The 10,993-nt window shown below is 42.3% G+C and overlaps 1 protein-coding gene and 1 long non-coding RNA gene across 3 annotated transcripts in view; one reads left to right on the forward strand and one right to left on the reverse strand.

The window, feature by feature from the left end:
• Nucleotides 1–3,783, forward strand: part of LOC146705136 (actin nucleation-promoting factor WASL-like) — a 28,761-nt gene extending 24,978 nt beyond the window's left edge. For both annotated transcript variants that reach the window (XM_085462724.1, XM_085462725.1), the window contains 3 exons: nt 477–1,078; nt 2,169–2,277; nt 2,751–3,783. In XM_085462724.1, coding sequence (XP_085318850.1) covers nt 477–1,078; nt 2,169–2,277; nt 2,751–2,812 — 773 coding nt within the window. In that variant the 3' untranslated portion in view covers nt 2,813–3,783. The remainder of the gene's footprint in view (nt 1–476; nt 1,079–2,168; nt 2,278–2,750) is intronic.
• On the reverse strand, nt 3,421–8,827 carry LOC146705137 (uncharacterized). The gene is made up of 3 exons (XR_014921290.1): nt 8,284–8,827; nt 8,022–8,128; nt 3,421–7,902 (listed from the first exon to the last, which is right to left on the reverse strand). It is a non-coding gene; the product is annotated as an uncharacterized LOC146705137 (long non-coding RNA).
• Nucleotides 8,828–10,993: the final 2,166 nt, after the last annotated feature.

Here is a 10,993-nt window from a genome sequence, read left to right on the forward strand (position 1 = left end):
TTAGAGAGGAGCGGCGCTTCAAAGGATAGCTGCAGATTTCTGTCAGAATCTGCAGATTATACAGTACAAATAAAATGTTCACGTTTCTCCAACGTTGTCTTCACAACAGTTTCACTGACATCTACACTGGATGGCCAGGAAGCGTTCACAATGTCTCCGGCGCTGATAATTAGCGTCTGTCTTGTGTCAGTGACGTAAAAGACGGATTTAATGCGACATGACCGTTCAAACAGCAGTCGCTTTCTGAAACATCAGATATGTATCGGATTCAGTACCACATACGAAAGTGACCCAGATCGGCTTTGAAAGGCGCTTTCGCCTGCAGTGTGAACGTAGGCTTAGTTACTTTGGGGCTTAGTTACTTTTCTGAGCTCCAGATCCAGATGTTTCCCCAGATCACAGTGCTGCAGCAGAGTGGAGCAAAACTGCACAAGAGTTAAACGTAGGATGTTTCTTGTTGTGTTCTACTTCTACAGCACCCCCTCCACCACCTTCTCGAAGCGGCCCTCCACCTCCTCCCCCGCCGCCCCACAGCTTGGCTCCACCCCCACCTCCACCTTCCAGAGGAGGCCGAGGAGCCCCTCCTCCCCCTCCTCCATCCAGGGCCCCGGCCTTAGCCCCGCCTCCACCACCTCCCTCCAGACCGGGAACTCTGGGTGCCCCACCTCCCCCACCTCCACCCACCAGGGGAAGTCACCAGCCGCCTCCTGCATCCCACCACCACCACCAGTCTCCCCCTCCTCCTCCCCTTCCTTTACATGCCTCTGTTACTCCCCAACCTCCACCCCCTCCACCTCTCCCAGTGGCACAGCATTCTGTGGTGAGCAGCACTCCTGCACTGCCACCTCCCCCTCCTCCTCCCCCACCTGGCCCACCTCCTCCTCCAGAGCCAGATAGCGTAGGTGGGGGTGGAGACTCGCCTCATTCACCAAGTCCAAGTGGGAAGTCGGTGCTGTTGGAGCAGATTAGAGGAGGAACCCAGCTGAAGAAGGTGGAGCAAAACAACAGAGTGCCAACTTCCAGTACTGGACGAGATGCCCTGCTGGACCAGATCCGACAGGGAATCCAGCTCAAGACTGTGAGTCAGTCCCTTTGATCACTGCGATCACTACAATAATACATAATAAATACTTGAGGCTTTATTTGCACATATGAAGACAGCCTTTTTTTGTTTCCTTTCGTTCTGGGGTTTTGTTTTGTTTTTGTGAAAACCCACATTGTAGTTCCTGGTAGATTCTTCATAAGCTACTTGGAAATGTTACTACTTATTAGCCAGCTAACCACAGTCTCAGATAAGCCCACCAAAATTACCAGTGGAATGTTTTGTTTTTGTTGTTTACTGCTTAAATCAGCCTGTCCACTGTTTACTCCAAAACTAAGCTTTTCCTATATTCAGCCCTTTTTAGACAAATCTTTTATGGCAGTGTAAACGTATCTATGCATTTCATATAGTCACTCAGTCTGCCTTTAAGTCAGACTTAAAAATTAATGTAATCAAGATCCTTTGTGGGAAAAGATGTATTCAGAGATCTGATGTTTCCCCATTTGTTTTATCTACTTCATAATCATAATCTATTTTGTAAAACTGAACCTAGGTCTTATGTTATAATTAAATTATGAGGTTTTCTACAGTGTATATAAAGTACTGCAGTGTGGGCATAACATTCAACTAATTTAGCATGATTTTTAATTTGTATAATGAGAGTTTGTTATGTTTTGGGTTGTTTGTCATTTAAAGCAAATTCCATAAATATCTTTTGCAAATGTGCCTTTGTGAAGACTATTCAGAAAACAAGAGGACATGTAGTGAATGGACATGGGTATTTCAGCAAAAATACAACTTGATGTTCCACTTTTCATCCCGAGTTTTTCCACCTCACCCCCAAAAGCTTCTGCTACTACTGGCAAAAGGTGGCAGTGAAGAAACCTACTAGACTACCAACCACGAGAAAAGATGCATTTTAAGACAATACATTTTTAATCTACCTTTTCATATGAGCAGTTTTCCATTATAAATGTCTAAATGCCATAAGATTCATTTAAAGTTAAAACGTTCATCTTAAAACAATAATGTGAAGAGCAAACTCTGAACCACAACTTTCCTCTGGATTGTGTTACAATGCTACAATGTTGCAATTCTTTTATGTTTTCTGTTTGTCTGTTCCCAGGTGTCGGATCATCCAGAGTCCGGCCCTCCGACACCAGCTCCAACCACAGGCATTGTTGGTGCTCTCATGGAAGTGATGCAGAAGAGGAGCAAAGCCATCCATTCCTCAGGTAGCAGCCTGAAAATGTTCCTTTTTCTGTCAGTCGATTTTCTCCATGGACCTTTCAACCTGTTGTTCATTGTTTATTACCAGTATTTCAGTTTAGTTTTCTCATCAAACATGTAGTCAAGTACTTATCACTGCCCCACCTCTCACCACTGTGTGTGTGTGTGTGTGTGTGTGTGTGTGTGTGTGTGTGTGTGTGTGTGTGTGTGTGTGTGTGTGTGCGCGTGTGTGTGTGCGCGTGTGTGTGTGCGCGTGTGTGTGTGCGCGTGTGTGTGTGTGTGTGTGTGTGCGCGCGTGTTATCCCTGAATGCACATCAGGGAGACTGAGCAAAGGTTACCATTAGGGGTGTGTGTCTGTCAGCACATGTGTGGTCATCTGTAAAGTCTGTTCACTCGTTTATTTCCTGTTTAGATTTTGATTGACTGAGCCAATATGAAAACTCTCCGCCTTCTTCATCTTAATGTTTCTTTTCTCAGATGAAGATGATGATGATGACGAAGATGAGGATTTTGAGGACGACGATGAGTGGGATGACTAATCAGCGCACACACACACACACATACAGTTTCTCCTAAAAACCTAGTATCTGACTGACTAAAAATGTAAATGTTGTATGAACTTGCTGTATATTTATTTTTGCCTTATTTCTTCTCTTTTTAAAAAAAAAAAAAAGATTATTATAAATAATCTGTGCAATACCTGATCCGTTAAATCTGGTCCGTTTGCCACACATCCTCACAACTCCACGTCATTTCCTTCATGTCATTAGAAGCACTTAAATCCAGCATCAGCACAATGTGGAGACGGCACCAGCTACATTTCACTTTCGCTAATAGGTGAATAGAGAACACTCAACTTTGAGGAGTCTGAATCTGTGTGTGCTCCTTGAGAAATATTTGTGTGCGTTTTCATGTCTTCATTCCTTGAAAATTAAAAGGGAGACCAAATGGGCATGATCATCTTTGTGTTTGATAGCAGTTGGTTTAGTATTAGAGAACACTATTAGTTTCTTTTCATACTTTCAAGTTCCCTGCAAAATTTTGGTTGCGTCTTCTTTTTTTCCCCTTTCCTTTGATTCATCTGCTGCACCATGTCCTCGACTTCCATGATAGTTTTTGTTTTTTTTGTTTGTTTTTTTTTTGGGGGGGGGGGGTACAGGATATCAAGCAGGACAATGGGGTCCTTTAAAAGACTAAAAGTTGCTACTTCAGACATGACTGGTAAGTTAGGTTTTTGTTTGGTTTTTTTCATTGGATCTAGTTCTTTTTTTGCCATTCCTGTGACATTCCCTGCAGCATGTGGGTTTGCACTGCCTGTGATCCTGCATCTGTAAACATTGTAGGAAAATTACTTGTTTTAAAATTTTTTTATTGCCCTCCGGTGAGGCTTAATGCTGCATTTAGAAGCTACTGACGTCGACCAAGTGAAAAGGGAGCGAGACAGGCAGTGGTGGTGCACAGTCAATAAGAATACTAAATTGTATACCTAAATAAATGTTATTTACAGAGAGGCATTTGTCTTCTATTCTTTGTCTGAATGGTTTACAGCAGAAATTCACTGAGATTTGTCACATGGGATGTATGTGGAGTTGGTTTCAGGGAAGAGGCTTAAAATGACTAGCCAGTTAACTCATGTGCCCAAAATATTTGCATAAACACATCTCTCCGCAGTTCCCTCACACGGACTCGTACCTACACGTACATCTAAAAATAAAATATCTATGTATTGATGGCATATACTGACCAAATGTTGATGACCCCTCCTTTAACCATACATTCTTCACTTCACTTTCGGATCACTCTGACACCACCATTATAATAGGGGGAGACTGCAACCTGGGTTTTAATCCAGGAATTCATAGAAATTAGTCAAATGAACTGGGAGACTACAGATATTCTTAAACAATACATGAATGATTTTGGTCTTTGTGATGCTGTGTGTTCACATCACCCCACTCTCAGAGACCAGTGCACCACTCACATTCTTCCCGAGATTACTTTTTAGTTAGTAGCTCCATTATGAGGGAGATTACAGGCAGATTCGTTCAATCAATATTGGTGATTGTGCCGCAATGTCTTATCTTTGTGACACAAAGAAGATGCATCACCAATTAGGAACTGGAGATTTAATACATCATTACTTAAAGAACAAGATTTCAGTCATTATTTCAAAAACCAGTGGGAAATGTATTGAAAAATTAATTACCCTAAAATACTTAAAGTATTCTTAAACTAGGTTGCAAAGCCCTTGCCAGAAGATTAGAAAAAGTCACTTCATTCATAATAGGTTTTATCAACACTCAGCCAATAAAACATGCACGCTAATAAATGTAAGAGATTATTGCTTCAGAGAGAACACATCTGCAAAACGCTGTTGCAATTCAGCAACATCTTTTCGTTGGTTCTGTATGAGATGGTCATCATAATGAAGGGAGGCAGGAATGGTGGAATTTGGCAGCGCCAGACCTTATTCCACCTCTTTCCTTCTCCAAGCTCACCAAGGAAGCAGTTTCAGCCTTTGTCCATGCTCTTAGGAGGTTAAGGTGCAATTCCTGAGCTTGGAGAAGGTTCTCCCTTGATAATCTTCACAATGTGTGTAGCTTTTCTCTCTGGTCCAGAAAGTACAAAATTTCTCTTTTATCTGGGCTTGGACCTCCCCCAGTTTCCTTAAGTTAGGTCCTAAACCCCCTGCGGCTTCCTGCCGAACAGTAACTCAAAGAGAGAAAATCCCATGGAGGCATGGGGCATCTCCCTGCTGCAAACAACATAGGTCTAACCAGTGACCATTTTGCTCATCCTTGTGAATGAACTTACGAATCATGGATTTTAAAATCTTATTTAGCCTTTCCACCAACCTGTCAGTCTGAGGGTAGGTGAAACAGATCTAACGCCCAATAATTCACATAGTTCTTTTAGTGTGTGAGTATCTCCTTCAGAATGCCAACTAAAGAGAAAACCTGAAACAGTGCCTGCGCAAGACTTTTTGCAGAAATGTTGCACAGCAGCCCTTCTTTGCGATATTGTATTGCATCCTTTAGAACTAATAAAAAGCGAGTGAAGTGCCCGATGAGGTCCGTGCCAATGCATTAAAATTGGACCTCTATTAAAGGTAACGGGTGGCTGGCTGGTTCACCAGGCAGCAACAGAAGCCACTGACACGTCTCTGCAATGGCCTGAAAAACCTCCAGGAAGGCCAGTGGTTGTCCCCTTCATCTGTTAGAGTGTCACTGTGGGTTCCAGGAGGGGCAGCGGTGGTGCCCAGGAGGTGCCAGGACGAGCAAAACAGATTGCCCAAAACTTTGGTGTAGCACTCAGCCTGGTTCTGCTACCGTTCTAGCTGTTGTTGGTGCACTGCCATCTGTTCCATATGCATGGCGGTAACTCAACCACGATCTTGGCGCATTTGCTGGCTACGCCAGTTGCTGGTCCATTGGCATCACTGTGGAAGTAAGACCCGTCACACTCAGCACTGTACTATGAGTGACAATTTATTTATAGTGCTTTATATACAATAACAGAGGTGTAGCTTTTCAGCTTCTGTTGGCTAAGTTTGCCCTCTTCTTGTCCTCTGTCTGCTCCCACTCCTCTCTTCTGGGTCCCGGCATGCTACTCAAATAGTGGCGACATGATGAAATTAATGAGAGACGGCTGTGACCTCCAGCCTTCCATAGCACTGCCCCCTGAACCCACTGTTACACCCCGCCCCTTCAGCTGAGACACAAACCATACCCCACCACACCTACTATTGCCTGGTTTGAGTCACTAGAGTCAAACATCTCGAAATCTTTATGGAAAAATAAACCATCACAAATAAGTTTTAAAAAAATATACGAAAGACAAAACCCAATGTTGGTCTAAATTAAGCTTGTTAGACAGCCCATGGCTGAAACTAGAACAACTCTTTGGAAAAGTGAAAATCTGCCTTTCATGAGCTCCAGTGTTAAGCATCATAGCTGTTTTAAAAGCCATAAGAAAGAGTGCAGGAATTTCAATTTTTTGATAAAAAAAAACCTAAAAAACAAAACAAAAGTAAAAATTTAAAAGCAGTAAAAGTAAGACTGACATTGTGTCTCTGTCAATGATGCTGCATCTCCAGCAGACAACAGCAAAATAGATGAAACTCACTATCACAGGCTGGTAGAAGATCTCTAACATCTTGCTGCACACATTAATGGATCTGAGCTTCCTTAGAAAGTACATTGTGCTCATCCCCTTCTTATACACAGCATCACTTATGGTCCTCCAGTCCAGTCCGTCATTCAGGTGAATACCCAAATACCTGTATCTGTCTACTGTTTCCACCCTAGTTGTATTGGAGATTATGTATCGGAATTTCAGGAGCAGGACCACGCCTCCAAACACGCTCCTTCCGGTTGTCATCTGTATAGGTTCCCCCAGTTCTGCAAACTGTTTATTCTCATTTACGTGCCCCACCCTCCCTCCCTCCTTGTTTTCAATTCTTTAACTTCTTCATTTCTATTTAGTACATGGGGATCTGCCAGGCCCGGGAGCCGTCGCCAATCCCCTTCGAGGCCTTCCCCAATCCACAGCTCAATTCATGTCAAAGCATTTACTTTTACCTACTAAAATGCTGTTAAACCTAAAATGGGGACGTGGGCCCAGCTAGTGAAGTTTTTATTCTCTGGAAGTCAACCGCCATCTTTTTTGTCTTGCTGACATTCAGATGGAGGTGATTGCTGCCTGCCCACCAGCTCCCTGTACTCTAACTCCTACCCACCCTAAATGCACCAAACCACTGCTGTGTCATCAGAGACCTTCTGCAGGTGGCATGTTTCACTGTTGTACTACAAATCCGAGGTGTAGAAGGTAAACAGGACGTAAGAGGTGACACCCATCTTGAGCAGCTTCTCACTCAGCAGAAGTAGTTGGATGAAGGCACAGGAATATAAAAAGAAACATGATACTTGCATGTCACCAGTACCATCCTGGTGAGAGTGACCATGCTGCAACAGGTAGACAGCAGTATTATCCACCCCCACAAGAGGCTGGAAAGCAAACTGAAGAGGGTTGAGAACATGTTTCACCTGCAAGCTGAACCAGTCTCTTCAGCACCTTGATGGTCAATAATGGTCTGAATTCATTAAGGCCAGAAGGGGTGGCTTTCTTTGGTACTGGCACTGACAGTCAAGCGTCAGCCAGCAGAGGTTGCATGAGGAGAGGAGGGCTGCTGAGACAGGGCAATGACGGGGAGGGGGTCAAGCTGTTCTAGCACTGAAAGCAAGTCTTCACCAGTTTTTCTCACAAAGGTGGTCTCAGTCTGGAGCTGAAGGGGTGCAGCAGAGGAGGATGTGGATGCAGGGAGGTGTTGATGAGAGAAAGAGGGGATCCAATTTACTTTGCACACAGGTATGTTGATGAGTGTGTTTGTCAGCTGCACACACGCTGACTGCTGGTGAGGCAGGTTGGTAACACCTGGCTGTGTCTGTGGCTGCTGGCATGGCTCTGTCACAGATGAATGAGAAGAAGATGGCTGTATCTGATCTGGCCTCACACAAAGCTTCTTGGCTTGTTGAACTTCCTGTTCAGTCTTTTTTGTTTCAACAAATCTTTGAAATCTTCTCTCTCTTGTGCTAGAGGTGCAATGTCAGATTCTCTTTATCTTTTTGCCCTAAAAACAAACACAATAGAATTTTCAGGAGCTGATACAAACTTTTTTCAGTGATCTTTTCATCGTTCAGTTCAGTGATGCGCACGTGTACGGACTGCATGTTGGCAGTTTGGACATACGTAGTGTCTTTGGTGGACCAATCAGGATTCTTTTTGGTGTGACGGCATCTTTCTGTTTCTGCCTGACTGAAATATGTGGCCTTCTGTTCATTTGACAGTAACTTCCACTGTGGACAGAAGATCATAAGAACACTCTGTCAGCATGCATAAGTACACAGCTACACTGCTACAACACATAACTATAGGACAGCTGCTACACATGCACAAACACCAGCATAAAGCATGAACAGATACGTATATATATGCAGATTTACACACTTACACTCGTTCCCACAACTGCATTTACCGCTGCACTTCTAGTGATGTTCAGCTCAGCCATGACCTTTGACCTCTGCTCTGTCAGGTACAGCATGAAAGCATTTGGTGGCTTCTTAATATATGACCACTCTTCATTCTGCTGGGATTGATGCTTTTTTTTGCTGCAGGAATAAAATGCAGAGTAAAAGCACGTGTTACCTCTGTATACAACTGTGAGGAAAGTAGTTTAAAAACAATATGGATAGTGGAATAAACTCCACTTCCCATGACTATCCAATAGGAAGCAGTGTATGGGTTGATGCAAAAGCATGCAGTATTCTGGCTGATGTGCAACTATAACAACAAAACACATGCATTATAAGAAAACAGATTTTCAAGATGTATCATATATGATATAAACACACATATTACTTTAAGAGTGCATTTTAAAGAGGACCATGAGGTCACAGAGAACCTGGTGTGAATTATTATGAAGCAATTTATAAATGAAAAGTTACTGAAGATGTGACACGTTTTCTTTTTCAAAGAAATTTGCTCATGGAGTTATCTTTTACATCCAGGTCATGACCTTTGACCTTCTTCTGATGTATTGTGGATAATGTTCAGTTCTAGTGTTATTATTAGTTGGGGTTTAGTCTAGTTAATATTGTCATTCATGCTCTCTGGTTTATGTGTCATTTTCCTGTTTAGGTCTGCCTTGTCCTCTATGTATAACTTTTAGTTTAGCCTCATCCCCCTTATCTGTTCCCATGTTCCTCTCCTTGTGTTCCTTTCCGTTCCCCCAGTCTGTCATGTATTTCATGTCTGCGTGTTCCACATCCTCTTGCCAAGCTTGTGTTGTCACGTCTACATCTCTCCATGTTTTCTGTTTTATTTCGAAAGTCTTGTGTTTCCATGTTTAGTGTGTTTAGTTCTGCTTCCCCTGTGGCGTCAGGTTAATTGGTGACAGTTGTGTTTTCACCAGGTGTTTCCACTTTCCACTACCCCGTTACCTTTCCATGTTTAAGTCATCTGTCTTCCTTTGTTCAGTAGTCAGTTTGTCTGTTTGCCTTGCTTAATGTCACGTCAGGTCCTAATCATTCCAAAATTCAGAAATGTCAGCGAAACATCAGGGTGCACAATTTAAACATAAATTTTCATCACTTGGTCCCAGGTGGACCGTGGAGTGTCATTCCAGACTCCCCCTGGAAAATCATCCGTGGAGCGAATTGCCAGAATCAATGGGGTCTCCTGTGAAGGCCCTGCCATTTCTTCCTCCCCTCGGACAGTGGTGTCGGACAGCCTCACCACTGAGCACAGCTTATATGGGCTCATATGATAGTTGTTTTTTTTGTTTATTTGGTTTCTCTCCTTTTTTATTGTCATTACCCTATAAGACTGGCGTTGGTTGTCACACTTTTCAATCTTGCATGAATTGTTGATCATTGAAACATTGTTCAATAATCATTCTTTTATTAAATCAAAGCTTAAGATGCTGGTTCAAAATGGGTCTCTAACCCTAACCAAAAAAAAGTAATTAGCACTCTGTCACTGTGTAGCAACCAACCCCATAGCAGGGTTGGTTGTTACACACCTCTTTATAAACCTAGCTACCACTAGCTTTAATTTGCTAGTGAAAAACTGACTTCACCTTTTTAATAAGTGTCCATATTTATATAATGGCTAATGTTTTGTGATCTATCATTTATTTCAGATTTATTTATGTAGGTAGTCCCTTTGAAATTTAATGTCTCATGTAATATAATAAGGAAAACCATATGAAAAATTACTCTGACCCATGACAATTACATAAAACTTCTTCCTCTCAAAGTTTTATGTTGGGTCCACAAATTCACCAGTAAAAAAAAAAAAGAACAAGTTTGTCAGGTCAAATGTGTGATATTAACACAACTCTACAGTTCTCACTAATGTGCCAGTAACAAGCAATGTGACAACCAACCGGCCACACATTTTTCAGAAACACATGATTGGGAACAAAAGTTTTCATTTCTTTTGGTTTTAGTTTAAAGTAAAAAACAACAACAACAAACAATTAAACGTGAAACTTTAAATCAGCCAGTTGTGCACATGTGATGAGAATAATTGCAAGAAATTATTATGACATTCCCCTCGGTGTTACTTTTTTTTTAAACCAATTGTTCACCAATAAAATTTACATTTGGTAAAATTTGGTGCTTTATAGTACAATTGGGTCACTATTTGATGAGTACAACAACAAGTGCTAAATAATTTGTCTTGTGTCTTGGAGGTGTCTCCTCCTGCTACAGGGAGTGCAGAATTATTAGGCAAATGAGTATTCTGTCCACATCATCCTCTTCATGCATGTTGTCTTACTCCAAGCTGTATAGGCTCGAAAGCCTACTACCAATTAAGCATATTAGGTGATGTGCATCTCTGTAATGAGAAGGGGTGTGGTCTAATGACATCAACACCCTATATCAGGTGTGCATAATTATTAGGCAACGTCCTTTCCTTTGGCAAAATGGGTCAAAAGAAGGACTTGACAGGCTCAGAAAAGTCAAAAATAGTGAGATATCTTGCAGAGGGATGCAGCAGTCTCAAAATTGCAAAGCTTCTGAAGCGTGATCATCGAATAATCAAGCGTTTCATTCAAAATAGTCAACAGGGTCGCAAGAAGCGTGTGGAAAAACCAAGGCGCCAAATAACTGCCCATGAAGTGAGAAAAGTCAAGCGTGCAGCTGCCAAGATGCCAC

The sequence above is a fragment of the Copadichromis virginalis genome, linkage group LG7, assembly GCF_057382275.1.
Source record: "Copadichromis virginalis isolate Kocher_CV1m ecotype Utaka linkage group LG7, C_Virginalis_male_GT1.1, whole genome shotgun sequence".
Lineage (NCBI taxonomy): Eukaryota > Metazoa > Chordata > Actinopteri > Cichliformes > Cichlidae > Copadichromis > Copadichromis virginalis.